Source organism: Conger conger, chromosome 6, assembly GCF_963514075.1.
Source record: "Conger conger chromosome 6, fConCon1.1, whole genome shotgun sequence".
Taxonomy (NCBI): domain Eukaryota; kingdom Metazoa; phylum Chordata; class Actinopteri; order Anguilliformes; family Congridae; genus Conger; species Conger conger.
The window spans coordinates 46,188,878-46,208,544 of record NC_083765.1 but is presented as its reverse complement, the minus strand read 5'-3'; the positions used below and the strand labels follow the sequence as shown (position 1 = coordinate 46,208,544).

The 19,667-nt window shown below is 49.9% G+C and overlaps 1 protein-coding gene across 2 annotated transcripts in view; it reads left to right on the top strand.

Annotated features, from left to right (window-relative positions):
• Nucleotides 1-8,296: 8,296 nt before the first annotated feature.
• rgs12b (regulator of G protein signaling 12b) overlaps nucleotides 8,297-19,667 on the top strand; it is a 40,346-nt gene continuing 28,975 nt past the window's right edge. The window contains exon 1 of one of the 2 annotated variants that reach the window (XM_061245335.1): nucleotides 8,297-8,405. In XM_061245335.1, the coding sequence (XP_061101319.1) occupies nucleotides 8,373-8,405 (33 nt within the window). In that variant the 5' untranslated portion in view covers nucleotides 8,297-8,372. Of the gene's footprint in view, nucleotides 8,406-18,697; nucleotides 18,785-19,667 lie in introns of those variants that run through there. The other variant, XM_061245333.1, reaches the window with a different exon arrangement.

Here is a 19,667-nt window from a genome sequence, read left to right as displayed (position 1 = left end):
GGATGTTAGCGTTGTGACTGCAGTGTTGTTGGCAGGGACGTTAGCGTTGTAACTGCAGTGTTGGCAGGGATGTTAGCGTTGTGACTGCAGTGTTGTTGGCAGGGACGTTAGCGTTGTAACTGCAGTATTGGCAGGGACGTTAGTGTTGTGACTGCAGTGTTGTTGGCAGGGACGTTAGCGTTGTAACTGCAGTGTTGGCAGGGATGTTAGCGTTGTAACTGCAGTGATGGCAGGGATGTTAGCCTTGTGTCTGCAGTGTTGGCAAGGATGTTAGCATTCTGACTGAAATGTTATTAGACTGCTAGCGGCTAGCGCAGACCAACCCAGATGTGGCCTAGTTCTGAGCCCTCAGTCGTTCTTTCAACCATGAAAACAGAGAAAAAACTGAATACAGAGTACAGAATGCATGTCCGTGTGCAAATGGCTCTGTTGCAGCAGCCAGATAGTGGAAACCATCCAGAGAAACTGTAAATGTGTTTTTGCGGGGATAAGATCGGCCCGAGATGTTTCTGTAGTTTAGTTGCTAACGCAAACATGGGATAATTGAATTAATTACTGGCGAGGATGGATATCTCGGTTTACTGCATTTGAAGCTTTGTGAACTGTAGGAGGTACAGGAATAGATATCCAGCTTTCCAAAAGAATAACATCCGCAAGGTTGAGAGACAGGCTCATTTATGTTCTGTCTCTGGTTGCTTTACGTTCTTTGTCATAACTAGGTAGCCCAGTTTCTAGGTGCTCAGTTTCACAGAACTTGCGAAAGAACTGTTTAAAAATATTAATATTTAGCAAGGTGGAAGTACGGGCAAGTGGTTATTTTGTTGTTGTGTTTGTATTTTTGGTCAATTTCTTTATTTATTTCTTTATTTTTGTAGTCCACCATCAAAAGCCAGCTGTAAGCTGATACAGTGGGTGTACAGAATAATCTGCCCCGTGACCTGTTTGTTAATTTCACGCTTTATTCTCTTTATTCTTCCTCTGGTGTGACAAGGCTGCGGTTTTATTGAAACTCTCTACCTTTGCCTTCCGGTCCCTGAACCCTTCTCTGCGTGCCACTCACGGCGATGGCGGCTAACAGAGCGAGCTTTGTGTGAGCGAGGAGCTCTTGTGTCTGCCAGTCCCCTTAATGAGGGCTGATAAGCTGTGGGCTGCCATTTCCCTCATTAGCAGTGCTTCAGAACCCCCAGCCTGCCATACACACACACACACACACACACACACTGTCACTTACTCACACACTCACTCACACACACACACATTTTAAAATCAGACAAAAGAGATGTTGTGCGTAGGGTTCACACACTGTTGCTCATAGAGTTTACAGAAGCTTCCTGTTGGGTCAAGCAGCCCGTTATGTTAATCCTGGTTTTGTTTAATGCAAATGAACTGTGTTTTGTATAAAACTATCATGCTGTCATAAACATGTTGTCATGCACCAAGTGAAAAAGAAAATGCAGTGAATTTCAAAGGGTAGCAGTAGTGGAGAAGGGGCTGAAATTCAGCAGTTCCTACAGCGTTAGGAGACCAGAGAAAACAGGGAACCACAGGGTCTGAGAGGTGAGCTTTCAGTCCGAGGCCGCCCCGCGGGGTTATGGGATATCTGAGCGAAGACGTAGAGATAATCGCAGACCTATGAGCCCATGATTAATTTAGAATGAGGGTAGACCCAGCAGGCGCAATACGCAGTGTGAATCAATACAGCTCCAGTGTGTGCACGGCTGCCTTGTATTTACATCTTCTTCCAGAAGCAGCCTTTTACAGTCAGTGTTACCCTGCAAATCAAACTCAGACTGCCACCGTCACACAGGCTATGGCCCCATCGTGTCCCTTTCTGCTACGGCTTCTGACCTCACGTCTCCTGCATTTCATGTATTATATTTATCTAATTGAAGCGCCATTCTGCTACAATCGTTTATTAAAATGTGAAATGTTTCCTAAGAAGGAGTGCTTTTTCTCTATTTGCGTAAATAAGATAAATAGAGTGTTTTAGCAGTAGAGCAAAGTTCTTCACTATAAAAACTGTTTATTATTAAAATGATGAAAAAGGACATTTAAGGTTATTGGAATGCATTTCTTTAAAGGGGAGTTTATTTAACGTGACTTTAAAAACAATTTCGTTATTTTCCTGCAATTGAATTCATGAAACTTAAATCCAGTGGAGCTAAAGCTTATCCTGTCACCCAGACCCTGCGCTGTTCAGGTTCACTGATCTCTGTTTGAAATGGATCAGCTGCCTCCTGAACAGCAATCGCTTTGAGTGAGTCCATCCATGAGAAACGCCCTGCACAGCGAGCTTCAGAGCCTTCCACATGCTAACACGCAGGCTGGACACCCAGCAACTGGAAAGTGAGGTTAGGTGAGTTTTCTGTGCTGGAAAGAGGAGCGGTGCTCGTATGTGCAATTCTTTTGCTCAGTAGAGCATAGCCCAGCAGGAGGAGAGCCGGGCTGCAGCTGGGAAAACAGTGACATTTGCAAAATGGCGCAAGCAAACAAACCGCAGCCGAGCGGTGAGGCACAATGCGGAAACACTGAACGCATCTGCCCTTCTGTAATTTACCGCCGAATGTCACAACACGTATGATCCGTGAATGACACAGGAAAGGGGATGACTTATGAGGTGGAGCGGGACGGGGCGGGGCCGGGCCGCCTCTCCGGGGCGTCCAGGGAACCAGTCCGAGCAGGAACTCCCCCGGGCGCTGATCTGCGCATCTCCAGCAGCTGTTCTTCACACCGGTGCGAGACCTTCACTACGCAGCGTGCAAACCGAATCGCTTTCCCTTTAATGTTGACTTCATGAAAGAAATCAGTAATGAGCTGCACTGAAGGACGCGGCGGGGCACATCTCATTTTGAAGCGCCTGGTCTGTTGTTTCTCGTCCTCCGTACCCGAACCGGGATTTCGCGGAAACCAGAGCCTAGCCTGGGCAGTCAGGAGACAATGGCGGTCTGAGTTCTTGGGTTTAACTTTAGATTTGTACAGGAAGTGATCTCCAACAGCGTCAGTGCAGCAAGCGACGCACATCCTCCACATGCGTTTGTAAAGGGGCTATTCAAACTGGCTTAGCTATCGGCTAATCGCCTTTTCACGCTCCTGTTTGTTCTATTAATATACTCTATTTCTGTGGGCTTGTGTCTTGCATTGTTTCCAAATAATTCCACTTTTCCTTTCTCCCTGAGTGGCTTGCTTCGGACTCTCCTTTCGGTCACTGTCAATAGTTGAGATGAAGCTGAGAGAAATGTTTTTGAAGTTCGGGCCAGGCAAGGAAGGTTCTGAAGTGAATCTCTTCAGTCCGAGCAGCTGTGGTTAAGCAGGAGCTCTGTGGAGTGTCTCGGTGGCGCAGCCTGTAGAGCACTGACCGCATGCTCATTGCGAGCCGCGACGTCGGCGGTTCGAATCCGACCGTCTGACATTTGTCGCATGTCTTCCCCTCTCTCTCGCTCCCATTCTTCCTGTCTCTCTATACTATATACTGTCCAATAAAGCTGAAAAAGGCCTAAACAATATCTTTAAAAAAAAAAAAAGCAGGAGCTCTGTGGTTCAGACCTTCTGCTGAAGGAAATAAATTGTAGTGTGGACGAGGAAGCTGTCACCAATGAGAGATAAAAAAAAGGCAAATCTGTTGTACAGAGAGTGATCCCTGTCCGTCCTGCATTCCCACCACTGCCCATAAGCTGGCGAAGAACTGCTTTCTTCTGACAAATCGACTAGGGATCTGATCACAAAAACCGGTCACAAGAACTTTTAAATGCAGCCGATGTCTAACCATTGCAACCATTCAAGCAGACTGTGTTCTTCTAAATTTGTATTCTTTTCTTTTCTATATGAGCCGCAGTAGCAGCTCTGTAGTTTACCATTTTAGGATGTCCGTGTAGCTGTTTCTATGACAACAGAACCAAAGTGAACTAAAAGAGCGGGCAGCGGAACACAAATATGCGCTGGAAGTACGTAACGTGGATTATCTCACGGTGAGGCATTGTAAAGATAAACATTGAAGTAATCCAGCGTTATTGAAATTCAGATGTCTGGTCATACACGGGCAGACTCAGTGTGGAGACTGGCTGTCGGCTCATGCTAAGAGAGATGTGAAACAGTGGAGTGTGATGAAGCTGACTTGGGGCCATGCTATAAATGTCTTACACGTAAAGAGAGGTGTGTGAGTTCCTCTGGATCCAAGCCTTGGGTAAACGGCTGAAGTGTAAATGAAAAGGCGGAGACCAGCGGCTCCGGGCTGTGAACACCGTGTGCTCGGTGTACGAACAGGCCGCCCTGTTCTCGCCTCTTTTGTTCACCCGTTTATGAAAAAGAGGCTTTGATCTGTGGTGGTGGACAAGTGCACATCTGGACACGGGACACCCAGGGCAGAGTCTTCCACACGATCCTCATAAGAGGCTCTGATCTGTAGGAAGCCTGCCTGTGCCTACACACCTGGATGTCCACAGAACCATACACCATTGAGGGTCAGAAGTGCGGGTCTGCAGAAGGCTGGAGAGAGTGAGAGATGGAGTCTGTTCTCTCAGTGTGTTGCGTCTGCAGAAGGCTGGAGAGAGAGAGATGGAGTCTGTTCTCTCAGTGTGTTGAGTCTGCAGAAGGCTGGAGAGAGAGATGGAGTCTGTTCTCTCAGTGTGTTGAGTCTGCAGAAGGCTGGAGAGAGAGAGATGGAGTCTGTTCTCTCAGTGTGTTGAGTCTGCAGAAGGCTGGAGAGAGAGAGATGGAGTCTGTTCTCTCAGTGTGTTGAGTCTGCAGAAGGCTGGAGAGAGAGTGAGAGAGATGGAGTCTGTTCTCTCAGTGTGTTGAGTCTGCAGAAGGCTGGAGAGAGAGAGAGATGGAGTCTGTTCTCTCAGTGTGTTGAGTCTGCAGAAGGCTGGAGAGAGAGAGTGAGAGAGTGAGATGGAGTCTGTTCTCTCAGTGTGTTGAGTCTGCAGAAGGCTGGAGAGAGAGAGAGATGGAGTCTGTTCTCTCAGTGTGTTGAGTCTGCAGAAGGCTGGAGAGAGAGAGTGAGAGAGATGGAGTCTGTTCTCTCAGTGTGTTGAGTCTGCAGAAGGCTGGAGAGAGAGAGATGGAGTCTGTTCTCTCAGTGTGTTGAGTCTGCAGAAGGCTGGAGAGGTAGAGAGATGGAGTCTGTTCTCTCAGTGTGTTGAGTCTGCAGAAGGCTGGAGAGAGAGAGTGAGAGAGATGGAGTCTGTTCTCTCAGTGTGTTGAGTCTGCAGAAGGCTGGAGAGAGAGAGTGAGAGAGATGGAGTCTGTTCTCTCAGTGTGTTGAGTCTACAGAAGGCTGGAGAGAGAGAGTGAGATGGAGTCTGTTCTCTCAGTATGTTGAGTCTGCAGAAGGCTGGAGAGGTAGAGAGAGAGAGTGAGAGAGTGAGATGGAGTCTGTTCTCTCAGTGTGTTGAGTCTGCAGAAGGCTGGAGAGGTAGAGAGAGAGAGTGAGAGAGTGAGATGGAGTCTGTTCTCTCAGTGTGTTGAGTCTGCAGAAGGCTGGAGAGAGAGAGTGAGATGGAGTCTGTTCTCTCAGTGTGTTGAGTCTGCAGAAGGCTGGAGAGAGAGAGAGAGATGGAGTCTGTTCCCTCAGTGTGTTGAGTCTGCAGAAGGCTGGGGAGAGAGAGTGAGATGGAGTCTGTTCTCTCAGTGTGTTGAGTCTGCAGAAGGCTGGAGAGAGAGAGAGTGAGATGGAGTCTGTTCTCTCAGTGTGTTGAGTCTGCAGAAGGCTGGAGAGGTAGAGGGAGAGAGCGAGAGAGTGAGATGGAGTCTGTTCTCTCAGTGTGTTGAGTCTGCAGAAGGCTGGAGAGGTAGAGGGAGAGAGCGAGAGAGTGAGATAGAGTCTGTTCTCTCAGTGTGTTGAGTCTGCAGAAGGCTGGAGAGAGAGAGAGAGAGAGAGAGAGAGATGGAGTCTGTTCTCTCAGTGTGTTGAGTCTGCAGAAGGCTGGAGAGGTAGAGGGAGAGAGCGAGAGAGTGAGATAGAGTCTGTTCTCTCAGTGTGTTGAGTCTGCAGAAGGCTGGGGAGAGAGAGAGAGAGAGAGAGAGAGAGATGGAGTCTGTTCTCTCAGTGTGTTGAGTCTGCAGAAGGCTGGAGAGAGAGAGAGAGAGAGAGAGAGAGAGATGGAGTCTGTTCTCTCAGTGTGTTGAGTCTGCAGAAGGCTGGAGAGGTAGAGGGAGAGAGCGAGAGAGTGAGATAGAGTCTGTTCTCTCAGTGTGTTGAGTCTGCAGAAGGCTGGAGAGAGAGAGTGAGAGAGATGGAGTCTGTTGTCAGTGATGTCAGTGCTGAGCGGAGCGGTGTGCTGTTGAACCCTCTCTGTTGAGGCATGCTGAGGAATGCACGGCTTGATATTCCTCCAGTTTCCAGGACACTTGTCAAAGCGCTGTGCCCCCCCAGTTCCCCCAGGCCTCTCTCTCCCTGCTCCTCTCAGGACTCAGTGTCCATCAGACCCACGGCTCGCAGCGGGAATACCAAGCAGGATAGCCGCCAATAACCTGGTGCACAGCTCCAGCCGCACAGCGCTAAAGCACTGGGAGAGAGCTGTTAGGGGCTGTGAGGACAGCCCTGCGTGCGTGTGTGTGTGCATGTTAAGCTGCATGTGTGTGCTTGTTAACATGCGTGTGTGTGCGTGTTAAGATGCATGTGTGTGTGTTAAGATGCGTGTGTGTGCGTGTGTTAACATGCATGTGTGTGTGTGTGCGTGTTAAGATGCATGTGTGTGTGTTTTAAGATGTGTGTGTGCGTGTTAACATGCATGTGTGTGCGCGTGTTAACATGCATGTGTGTGTTAACATACGTGTGTGTGCGTGTTAGCATGCATGTGTGTGTGTCTGTGTGTTAGCATGCATGCATGTGTGTGTTAAGATGCATGTGTGTGTGCGTGTTAACATGCATGTGTGTGTGCGTGTTAACATGCATGTGTGTTTGTGTGTTAGCATGCATGTGTGTGTGGGTTAGCATGCATGCATGTGTGTGTGTTAAGATGCATGTGTGTGTGTGTGTTAAGATGCATGTGTGTGTGTGTGTGTGTTAGCATGCATGTGTGTGTGGGTTAGCATGCATGCATGTGTGTGTGTTAAGATGCATGTGTGTGTGTGTGTGTTAGCATGCATGTGTGTGTGTGTGTGTGTGTGTGTGTGTTAGCATGCATGTGTGTGTGTGTGTTAGCATGCATGTGTGTGTGTGTGTGTGTGTGTTAGCATGCATGTGTGTGTGTGTGTGTGTGTTAGCATGCATGTGTGTGTGTGTGTGTGTGTGTTAGCATGCATGTGTGTGTGTGTGTGTGTGTGTGTTAGCATGCATGTGTTTGTGTGTGTGTGTGTGTGTGTGTGTTAGCATGCATGTGTGTGTGTGCGTGTGTGTGTGTGTGTGTGTGTGTGTGAGAGTGTGAGAGTGTGTGTGTGTGTGTGTTAGCATGCATGTGTGTGTGCGTGTGTGTGTGTGTGTGTGTGTGTGTTAGCATGCATGTGTGTGTGTGCGTGTGTGTGTGTGTGTGTGTGTGTGTGTGTTAGCATGCATGTGTGTGTGTGCGTGTGTGTGTGTGTGTGTGTGTGTGTGTGTTAGCATGCATGTGTGTGTGTGCGTGTGTGTGTGTGTGTGCGTGTGTGTGTGTGTATGTGTGTGTGTGTGTGTGTGTGTGTGTAGGTGTGTGTGTGTGTGTGTGTGTTAGCATGCATGCGTGTGTGTGTGTGTGTGTGTGTGTGTAGGTGTGTGTGTGTGTGTGTGTGTGTGTGTGTTAGCATGCATGCGTGTGTGTGTGTGTGTGTGTGTAGGTGTGTGTGTGTGTGTGTGTGTGTGTGTGTTAGCATGCATGTGTGTGTGTGTGTGTGTGTGTGTGTGTGTGTATGTGTGTGTGTGTAGGTGTGTGTGTGTGTGTGTGTGTGTGTTAGCATGCATGTGTGTGTGTGTGTGTGTGTGTGTGTGTGTTAGCATGTGTGTGTGTGTGTGTGTGTGTGTGTGTGTGTGTGTGTGTGTGTGTGTGTGTGTGTGTGTGTGTGTTAGCATGCATGTGCAGGAGTAGGTGGCTCCATGGCTGTGACACAGAGCAGTGTGCTTTTCCCTTTTTGTGCCCCCCCACTCACTGAACACAACAGCCCCGTTCCCTCCCTCCTCCCAGTGCACGCCAGGCGATCTGTGCATCGCTGCATCTCCGGTGGGCTGCCTGAGGCTCAGCATTCTCCATCAGTGGGCGGAGGGAGGGAGGGAGGGAAGGAGCGAGAGAGAGGGAGAGGGAGAGGGAGGGCGGGGGCTCCGCAGAGGGAGAGCAGCGCAGATAGAGATAGGCTGTCGCACGCCGACGGACGAACGGACACGCAGCCTGCAGCGGGACCTCGCTCAGAGCCGCGCGGCCAACGCATGAGCTTACCGCCGTCCCCGCCGCGCTCACACCAGACCACACATGGAGCCCACTCTGAGCGTCAACTCGGACGGAGTGAGTACAGCGCCCGCCTTTCCCCTGCGCATCAGCTTAGAGAGAGAGACTAACTTCAGAGTGCCTTCTGTCACTCAGCCCCGCTTTCACAAGCCCCGGCTTGCGCGTTGAGCTCGGGGAGAAGTTGCGTTTTTCAGGACGAGCTCTGGAGGTTCTTGCGCGGTCTTGTAGAGGAATGCTGTTTTTTTTTTTTACCGGCAGCGAAGACTTCGTTTGATGTTACAAGCGTTCATTATTTAGTGATGTAATGGGTCCGATATCTGAATTCTTTTATCAGATGCCCTAACCACGGCGCGTACGTTAAACACACGCTGTGCTGTGTGCTTGTTTGCCCGGTGCTGTGCCGGTTTGTGTGTGCAGGGGGGGTGGGGTGGGGTTTAGGCTGGGGGGGGGGGGTGCCTATTAACACCATGTCTAAGTGTGAAGTCTCCCTGAGTAATGGAGTGCTAAGTGCCCCATTGATTACACTGAAGGCCACTTGACCAGAGAAGACCATAAAGTTTACTTGAGTTTACACGGTCCTTTGTAAACGCCTCAGCAGTGAGAGGCTGATTAGCCCGCCGTCCCCAGGCGTGTTTCTTTGAGCTTCAGAGGTGCTGGTATTCAGTGAAAGGGCGCACGGGTTGCTTGTGGGGCGAAGTCAGGTTTTAAATAGAGCGGCGTTACATCACGAGACGCTGTGATCTGTGAGTTATTACGTGGCCCCGCGTAAACACTCCCCGGAGTTTTAATAATTACTCCTAATTATTACACCGCACGTCTCCTCGCGCTGCCCTTAACGAGAGACGCTGATGATTACGGTCGCTCGCTGTTCTTCTCCTGTGTGTGTGTGCCTCCAGGTTTAATGAGTGAGATGGAGCATCTCCATGTTGTTGTGTGCCTGGACGTGTGCGCCGCTGTGGAGTGCAGTTTCCTCCTGCGGACAGCAGAGGGCAGTCTTGCTGAAGGAAGCGGCGAGCTTCTCCACAGCGGCTGCCGGGGTCTTGTTTCCGGGGAGGGGGGGGCTGCCTCCGTAGGGCGCCCTCAGGCTGGGGGGCTCTTATGGAGCTGACACTTTGAGAAAGGGCTCAGAGCCTCTCCCTTCTGTGTTACTTTTAGAGCGCTGGTCGGGACATGTTAGCGTCACGCTAACGCGGCGGTAAACCTGGGCTGCGCCGTCGTGCTTCAGCCGCGTCACCCCGGGCCTGGAGCTGGAGCGTCTCCTGCCTGCAGCTCCGTGCTGCTCGCGCTACTCTAGGAGGCCATTGTTTCGCTGCAGTTGCGGCCGTAACGTCTGCGTTCACAGTCCTGCATATTGAGGGAAACCGTGATTAATTCACCCGCGGCTGAGCTTCAGACTTTCTGAGTCAGGATGAAGCAGCTGAAGCCGAGTGAAGCTTGACTCACTGTGTTCATTTCTAATCGCAGGCTTAGTTCCGGCCTACGTCTTAGAGACCAGGTGGGCCTACGCGCACCCCTGGGCTCTGTGGTGGGACGCTGGCCGGTCACACTCCTGAATCCTGCAGGGGTGTTTTATTGTAGGTTCAGGATTGAGAGACTGAACAGTGTTTTCATTGAGTCAAAGGCCACTGCGTCCCTGTTCAGTTCCCCTCCAATGGAAGCGCTGCGTCATCCGCATTCCGGAGCGTTGCATCACCGGCAAGGTGCTCCCAGAAGCAGAGGAACTGGTTGCATTGTACATGGGGGTTAACATGCCACAGGGCATGCATGTGTGTGTATATGTGCCTGGTCATGTACGCTATGTATGTATGTAGGTCTGATTGTTTTGTGTCGCTGTACAGTTTCATAAACTGGCCTTCAAGATCCTCAACTTGAGAAAAAAAGTAAATTCTCGAAATCTTCCGTCGGAGGAGTGTGGTGTCCTGGCAACACCTGTTGCTAGGTGGACGGGCAGTTATGGTTGTGTGCTGTGAGAATGGAGCACTGCAGAGAGAAAGTGTTCTGCAGAGTGAGTGTTTAAAGCCCCTTTCTGCCCCCTCCTTACTGCAGAGTGAGTGTTTAAAGCCCCTTTCTGCCCCCTCCTTACTGCAGAGTGAGTGTTTAAAGCCCCTTTCTGCCCCCTCCTTACTGCAGAGTGAGTGTTTAAAACCCCTTTCTGCCCCTCCTTACTGCAAAGTGAGTGTTTAAAACCCCTTTCTGCCCCCTCCTTACTGCAGAGTGTTTAAAGCCCCTTTCTGCCCCTCCTTACTGCAGAGTGAGTGTTTAAAGCCCCTTTCTGCCCCATCCTTACTGCAGAGTGAGTGTTTAAAGCCCCTTTCTGCCCCATCCTTACTGCAGAGTGAGTGTTTAAAGCCCCTTTCTGCCCCATCCTTACTGCAGAGTGAGTGTTTAAAGCCCCTTTCTGCCCCCTCCTTACTGCAGAGTGAGTGTTTAAAGCCCCTTTCTGCCCCCTCCTTACTGCAGAGTGAGTGTTTAAAGCCCCTTTCTGCCCCATCCTTACTGCAGAGTGAGTGTTTAAAGCCCCTTTCTGCCTCCTCCTTACTGCAGAGTGAGTGTTTAAAGCCCCTTTCTGCCCCTCCTCACTGCAGAGTGAGTGTTTAAAGCCCCTTTCTGCCCCCGCCTTACTGCAGAGTGAGTGTTTAAAGCCCCTTTCTGCCCCTCCTTACTGCAGAGTGTTTAAACCCCCTTTCTGCCCCTCCTTACTGCAGAGTGAGTGTTTAAAGCCCCTTTCTGCCCCTCCTTACTGCAGAGTGAGTGTTTAAAGCCCCTTTCTGCCTCCTCCTTACTGCAGAGTGAGTGTTTAAAGCCCCTTTCTGCCCCTCCTTACTGCAGAGTGTTTAAAGCCCCTTTCTGCCCCCTCCTTACTGCAGAGTGAGTGTTTAAAGCCCCTTTCTGCCCCCTCCTTACTGCAGAGTGTTTAAAGCCCCTTTCTGCCCCTCCTTACTGCAGAGTGTTTAAAGCCCCTTTCTGCCCCCTCCTTACTGCAGAGTGAGTGTTTAAAGCCCCTTTCTGCCCCCTTCTTACTGCAGAGTGAGTGTTTAAAGCCCCTTTCTGCCCCCTCCTTACTGCAGAGTGAGTGTTTAAAGCCCCTTTCTGCCCCTCCTTACTGCAGAGTGAGTGTTTAAAGCCCCTTTCTGCCTCCTCCTTACTGCAGAGTGAGTGTTTAAAGCCCCTTTCTGCCCCCTCCTTACTGCAGAGTGTTTAAAGCCCCTTTCTGCCCCTCCTTACTGCAGAGTGAGTGTTTAAAGCCCCTTTCTGCCCCTCCTTACTGCAGAGTGAGTGTTTAAAACCCCTTTCTGCCCCTCCTTACTGCAGAGTGAGTGTTTAAAACCTCTTTCTGCCCCCTCCTTACTGCAGAGTGTTTAAAGCCCCTTTCTGCCCCTCCTTACTGCAGAGTGAGTGTTTAAAGCCCCTTTCTGCCCCTCCTTACTGCAGAGTGAGTGTTTAAAACCCCTTTCTGCCCCTCCTTACTGCAGAGTGAGTGTTTAAAACCCCTTTCTGCCCCCTCCTTACTGCAGAGTGAGTGTTTAAAGCCCCTTTCTGCCCCTCCTTACTGCAGAGTGAGTGTTTAAAGCCCCTTTCTGCCCCTCCTTACTGCAGAGTGAGTGTTTAAAGCCCCTTTCTGCCCCTCCTTACTGCAGAGTGAGTGTTTAAAACCCCTTTCTGCCCCCTCCTTACTGCAGAGTGAGTGTTTAAAGCCCCTTTCTGCCCCTCCTTACTGCAGAGTGAGTGTTTAAACCCCCTTTCTGCCCCCTCCTTACTGCAGAGTGAGTGTTTAAAGCCCCTTTCTGCCCCTCCTTACTGCAGAGTGAGTGTTTAAAGCCCCTTTCTGCCCCTCCTTACTGCAGAGTGAGTGTTTAAAGCCCCTTTCTGCCCCTCCTTACTGCAGAGTGAGTGTTTAAAGCCCCTTTCTGCCCCCTCCTTACTGCAGAGTGAGTGTTTAAAGCCGCTTTCTGCCCCTCCTTACTGCAGAGTGAGTGTTTAACCCCCCTTTCTGCCCCCTCCTTACTGCAGAGTGAGTGTTTAAAGCCCCTTTCTGCCCCCTCCTTACTGCAGAGTGAGTGTTTAAAACCCCTTTCTGCCCCCTCCTTACTGCAGAGTGAGTGTTTAAAGCCCCTTTCTGCCCCCTCCTTACTGCAGAGTGAGTGTTTAAAGCCCCTTTCTGCCCCTCCTTACTGCAGAGTGAGTGTTTAAAACCCCTTTCTGCCCCCTCCTTACTGCAGAGTGAGTGTTTAAAGCCCCTTTCTGCCCCTCCTTACTGCAGAGTGAGTGTTTAAAGCCCCTTTCTGCCCCTCCTTACTGCAGAGTGAGTGTTTAAAGCCCCTTTCTGCCCCTCCTTACTGCAGAGTGAGTGTTTAAAGCCCCTTTCTGCCCCTCCTTACTGCAGAGTGAGTGTTTAAAGCCCCTTTCTGCCCCTCCTTACTGCAGAGTGAGTGTTTAAAGCCCCTTTCTGCCCCCTCCTTACTGCAGAGTGTTTAAAGTCCCTTTCTGCCCCCTCCTTACTGCAGAGTGAGTGTTTAAAGCCCCTTTCTGCCCCTCCTTACTGCAGAGTGTGTGTTTAAAGCCCCTTTCTGCCCCCTCCTTACTGCAGAGTGAGTGTTTAAAGTCCCTTTCTGCCCCTCCTTATTGCAGAGTGTTTAAAGCCCCTTTCTGCCCCCTCCTTACTGCAGAGTGAGTGTTTAAAGCCCCTTTCTGCCCCTCCTTACTGCAGAGTGAGTGTTTAAAGTCCCTTTCTGCCCCCTCCTTATTGCAGAGTGTTTAAAGCCCCTTTCTGCCCCCTCCTTACTGCAGAGTGAGTGTTTAAAGCCCCTTTCTGCCCCTCCTTACTGCAGAGTGAGTGTTTAAAGTCCCTTTCTGCCCCCTCCTTACTGCAGAGTGAGTGTTTAAAGCCCCTTTCTGCCCCTCCTTACTGCAGAGTGTGTGTTTAAAGTCCCTTTCTGCCCCTCCTTACTGCAGAGTGAGTGTTTAAAGCCCCTTTCTGCCCCCTCCTTACTGCAGAGTGAGTGTTTAAAGCCCCTTTCTGCCCCCTCCTTACTGCAGAGTGAGTGTTTAAAGCCCCTTTCTGCCCCTCCTTACTGCAGAGTGAGTGTTTAAAACCCCTTTCTGCCCCTCCTTACTGCAGAGTGAGTGTTTAAAGCCCCTTTCTGCCCCTCCTTACTGCAGAGTGTGTGTTTAAAGTCCCTTTCTGCCCCTCCTTACTGCAGAGTGAGTGTTTAAAGCCCCTTTCTGCCCCCTCCTTACTGCAGAGTGAGTGTTTAAAGCCCCTTTCTGCCCCCTCCTTACTGCAGAGTGAGTGTTTAAAGCCCCTTTCTGCCCCTCCTTACTGCAGAGTGAGTGTTTAAAACCCCTTTCTGCCCCTCCTTACTGCAGAGTGAGTGTTTAAAGTCCCTTTCTGCCCCTCCTTACTGCAGAGTGTGTGTTTAAAGTCCCTTTCTGCCCCTCCTTACTGCAGAGTGAGTGTTTAAAACCCCTTTCTGCCCCTCCTTACTGCAGAGTGAGTGTTTAAAGTCTGCCGGCAGCTGCACTCCAGCTAAAGTACAGCATGTGTGGTGATTCTAATTAGATGCATTTTATCAAATTCAAGCCATTGAATGTGGCTTTATTGCATGGGTTAACTGAATGAAAGATTATTACTGCTTCATTAATGAGGTCTGGCTGTGTAACATGAGCTCACCATGTTCCAAACACCAAGTGAGCTCACCATGTTCCAAACACCAAGTGAGCTCGCCATGTTCCAAACACCAAGTGAGCTCACCATGTTCCAAACACCAAGTGAGCTCACCATGTTCCAAACACCAAGTGAGCTCACCATGTTCCAAACACCAAGTGAGCTCACCATGTTCCAGAAGAATAGCAAAATTTACAATTGCTTCCTGATCAGCTTTGGTTTGTTTGTGTGAAGTATAATTCCTTCAGTTTTCATAAAAACCTGATACGAGTCACACACGCGATCCATTTCAGCATCCAGTGACATGGTAATAGTGCTCCACTGTGACGTTGTGATGGGGAAGCTATTGCTAACGAGAGACTACGAAATGGGCAGGCTTATACAGCGGTATTCGGACCATTGTGAGCTAACACGGTCTTCAGAACACAGGGACGTGGTGCCGTTTTTTCTAGAATTATTGGTCCAATTCACATGAATGAAAGTGTTTAGGTGTCTGAGATAGTCCATAAGCAGCCATAATCATACACCACGTTCCTCAGGAGAAAGAGTACTGTTGAACGTGTTGGTGGAAGCGGCTGTGGACAGAACACGGTGAGTTTTATGTTGCTACGCCGGTCGGTCGGTGCCACAGCCCTGGGGTGCAAGCCTGAAGCCTTTGGCTGCAGTTTGGGTCTGTACTCCACAGCTCACAGAGAGCCCTCATATGGAGGTTCCTCCTCCGGTCCTGGTTTCCCAGCCGGAGCCAGCCACTAACATCCCGTCCTGTTTCCTCCCTGGAAACTCTTGTTTGCTTCTCCCGGGAGCGTCTTGACCGCTCGCCAGACGCACAGATGCAGAATTCGGCTTCATTCGGCTCCTGGTTTTTCGAGGAACGAGGCCCAGAGTGTCTTTATCATCGACCCTCCCCCCAACCGCCCCTCCTTCTGCCTGTAGGTCCCGGGGTCTTGGCAACAAACAATCACAACGGGACTGAATACAAGTCCATCTGTCTCCTGTCCACCCCAAGTCCCCGGCAGAGAACCAGAGAACCAGATCTGCACTGGAGAATTGGACTCTTACAGCCCTCTGTAGAGAACCAGTGTGCGGTTTTTTTATATGGAGAACTAGGCTGGGGGGTTGCAGGTTCAAGTCCTGGGCAGGCACAGCTGTGCTTTCATGGGGAACATGGTGTGAGTGTCCAGGCCGCGACAGACCGTGTGTAAAACGTACCCTGTGCAGTTCCCACCAGTGAGGGTGGCATCCGGGCGCGCAGACAGACCGTGTGTAAAACGCACCCTGTGCAGTTCCCACCAGTGAGGGTGGCATCCGGGCGCGCAGACAGACCGTGTGTAAAACGCACCCTGTGCAGTTCCCACCAGTGAGGGTGGCATCCGGGCGTGCAGACAGACCGTGTGTAAAACGCACCCTGTGCAGTTCCCACCAGTGAGGGTGGCATCCGGGCGTGCAGACAGACCGTGTGTAAAACGCACCCTGTGCAGTTCCCACCAGTGAGGGTGGCATCCGGGCGTGCAGACAGACCGTGTGTAAAACGCACCCTGTGCAGTTCCCCCCAGTGAGGGTGGCATCCGGGCGTGCAGACAGACCGTGTGTAAAACGCACCCTGTGCAGTTCCCACCAGTGAGGGTGGCATCCGGGCGTGCAGACAGACCGTGTGTAAAACGCACCCTGTGCAGTTCCCACCAGTGAGGGTGGCATCCGGGCGTGCAGACAGTCAGCACGTGGTCACATGACAAACCCTGTGCTGGGCTCTGTTTTTATGGGAGCATATCAGCCTCAGAAAGCAGCTGAGCAGCGCACTGATTTTATTATAATTGCGGGTTTCGTGTTTCCGATCGGAGGCGCTGATCCCAGACCGGCTGACGCGTGGCGCTGTGGCGTGAGGCTACGATCCGCGCCTACGGATCCGCTGTCCACACCCTGTTCCTGCGGCCACAATCTCACTGCAGTCGCTGTTGTGTGTATGTGTGTGTGAGTGTATGTACATTACATTACATTATTGGCATTTGGCAGACGCCCTTATCCAGAGCGACGTACAACAAAGTGCATACCCATAACCAGGGATAAGTTCGCTGAAAGACCCTAGAGGGAAGTACAATTTCAACTGCATGTATGCATGTATGAATGTGTGGGTTTGTGTGTGTGTGTGTGTGTGTGTGTGTGTGAGAGAGAGAGAATGTGTGTGTTTACAGGAGGGTGTTTGTGATTGTGTGTGTGCATGTACCCATGTGCGTCTTGTTCCACCTGGTTCTGCAGAGGCCAGCTCACCAATATCCCCTGAACAGAATAATAAAAGCCCCAATAATGAGATTATTCACAGAGCTTTAAAGAAACAAGGACTACAGAAGATATGTGCATTTAACACATTACTAAAGAACCCCCCCCCCCCACAGATCCACATGTGACAACAAACATTTCACACCTTTTCTCTGGGTAAATGGGCCGTGTGTGGATGGGAACCTTCCGGAAGGGAATACTTCTGCTGGAATTACTGGGATGTTTTTAGGCCAGTACATGTAGACAGGGTGATGACTCAGACATTGAGAACAGCAGCATTTAAATGCAAATGACTGGGGCACTTCATCCCACGGAGTGTGTCTTTGTGTGTGTGAGGGATTACACACACCGGGGGCGCCTACATTTGACTGCACTGCTCTCAGTTCCTCCTTCCTGTGGGCTCATTACCTGCACTTGGAGCTCCCTGCTCTGTCTTCACAGGCTTGTGTTATTTATACAAGAGGGGAAAAAAAACACGTTTTTGTGTGGGAGAAGAGGGAAAAAGGCCTTTTGAGTTTTGGCCTTGAGTCTTCTCCAATTGGCTGCATAAATCTCACTTGGCGTATCAAAATATCCGTTTACTTTCTGGATAACCTATTTTTTTGCCAACTTCCAATTATTCACAAGTTCAGATTTATAATGACACATTAAAGGGTGTCTAATGCACTTAAGTTGTCTCGTGGTTATTGTTACAATGTTATAAATATATCCCAACGTTTATAGCTAATGGAAACCTGAAGCATTGTTTATCTGAGTGTTGGATGAAATGAATCCCAGGGAATTGTTTTGCTGTATATGCAAAGTATTCTCCATGTGAATGGACACTAACAAGATTGTGTTGCCTTTGTGTTCATGTGTGTTCCTGAATCAGTTAGTGTCACAGTTTGGTGTTTCTGTATACTCCTGTGTTTCACTCCTCTCCCTGCCTCTTTGCACTCAGGCATTACACTGCAGCTTTACGGCCATTTTATAGGGAAGATCGTTCTCTTTAAAAAACTGAAGAAATGGCCGCCCGATGCCACTTTATCAGCCGGCACATCACCGTTTCTCTAAACCCCGTCACACAGGAAGTTATTGCCCTGCCTGGCGTGGTTGAGCCTCCAGTGTGCTGTCTGTTACAGATATGAGCTCAGATGTGCTCTGCCAGAGGAGCTCTTCTCCTGGAATGTGCGATAGGCCTGGCCCCCGGCCCCTCCGCGCTGTGGTTTTCACCACAGACATTTCGTCTGCTGGAGCGCTCCATTAGAGCGCTGGGTCCCCGCTGATCTACACGAATCAAGAACCGGTCACTTATTTCAGCATTTAAATCAGTGGATCCGACAAGTCGCTGCGTTAAAACGCTTCAGCAAGCAAAACGCCGCGTTTCTCCAGATCAGCGTGTTCGCTTGATTAACCGATTAAAGATGGCGGTCGGGGACCAGAAGTGCAGGTCTCTGACGAAGATGAAGGGCATGGTTATCGCTCTTCTCTTCTCTTCCTCATTCAGACGCTGCAGCGCTGGAGGGAGGCCATGTTATGGGGTTGTCTCTCGCTCGCTCCGGTTTTCACACTCGGCCGTATCGCTGTGCACAACACTGCGGTGGTGACCGTGGAAACGGTTTGGGAGTGGCTGGAGCTGTGCCGTCTGCGAAGGGTTTTCAGAGGAGGGCCGGAGAATCAGAAACATCTGTGTTCTGCCAGAGCCGTGTGTTAATACCGCCACGCAGCAGGGTGGGATGCTGACGCTAGCTGTGTGCGTGCAGCTGCTGTCCAGTCCCGGGATGCTAATGCTAACCTGTGTGTATAGCTGCCATCCAGTTCCAGGATGCTAGCGCTAACCTTGTGCGTATAGCTGCCACCCAGTTCCAGGATGCTAGCGCTAACTGCCCCATATACAGCTGCCATCCAGGGCCGAGTTGCTAATACTAACCGTCTAGTCTGTTATCAGCTCTGTACTGGCAGGTACGGAAGTGACAGTGAAGCAGTGTGTTGTTTATCCTGCTTCCACTGTCCCAATCCATTGTGTGGCCTAACAAGACCTTCACCACCACTGATTTTAGGCACTGCTGTGCGTGTGTGCATGTGCGTGCGTGTATGTATAGACATACACGTCCATATATACGTCTGTATGACTGTCAGTATCTGTCTTTCTGCCTGACAACCCGTCAAGTTATCTATTTTACTGACTAAAACGAATCCAATAACTTCAGTTACAACACCTGTTTGTGGGGTTTGACTGCCTGGCCACAGATTTTACCATAAATCACCACAGGCAGGGGTGTGGAATTGTTTTTGCTTTCCCACTAGAAAGAAAAAATCCCCCGCCCTCTCTGAAAATGAAACAGTCTTGAACGATCAGTTGTTCCTGACATTGCAGAAGTAGTGAGCCTTACCCCTGAGCGGTTAGACCGTAGAAAGGATCACACCTGAAACTGCGTACTGCGTTCTCTGCACCTCCACGGAAATGTACTTCTCCTTTTATTGTTCTTTATCTCCATCTGTTGGCAATGTGCTCTGGGTAAGTCGCCTCACATCAGCTGAGCTCAGTTTGGAAAGCCCTCAGAGGGAATAGGTATAGTGTGGGGTTCATTTGTAGTGTACTGAGATTCACATGTTGCCAGTGTAGCTGAGCTCAGTTTGGAAAGCCCTCAGAGGGAATAGGTATAGTGTGGGGTTCATTTGTAGCGTACTGAGCCAGTGCAGCTGAGCTGGGGTGTCCCGACACGCATGGAGCGGTGAGGTGACTTGACTGAGCAGCTGGGCGATTTTAAAGGAACCCAGGCTTGGCTCAGTCACATTGTGTGGAACGTCGTATGTGAGGATGTTTAACCTTTTCAAAAGTTTTTTTTTCTGAATTCTAAGTCATTGTTTATATTTTAGTTCTGCACCTTAATGGTACAATAGGTAAGATTTTTGTGTTAAAACATTGTTACAAGACCATTGTAAATGCCTTCCTCTCATTGAAAAAGGCTCACTGACTGTGTATATTGTCCTTAAATTCGGGTTTCAAAATATGCAGTTGACGGGCCAGCACTCTACCAAAGCATTGTATAGCTGTACAATAATTCAAGCTCATTGGTTGAAAATTGATTCTAATTGCTACAGCCAATGGCGTTTCAACATCAGCGCGTTCACAGAGAAGGGGTGGGATAAACAGTGTTGTGGTTTGAAGGTGTTTGTTGCTGCTATTCCTCTCTTGACCGTTAGAAGTCCAAAATTACCTATTGTACCTTTACACAGGGTAAATAAAGGTAAACGGACCAAGCATTGATGTTCCTCAATGCTGCCCCAGTGGGGTAGTGGCCACCTTAAGTGTGTGAATAAAGGACATGTAAAACGGTTTAAAGTAGCTCCTTTATAAACCGTTAATGCTGCCAGAAACGGGAGCGTTCAGACAGCAG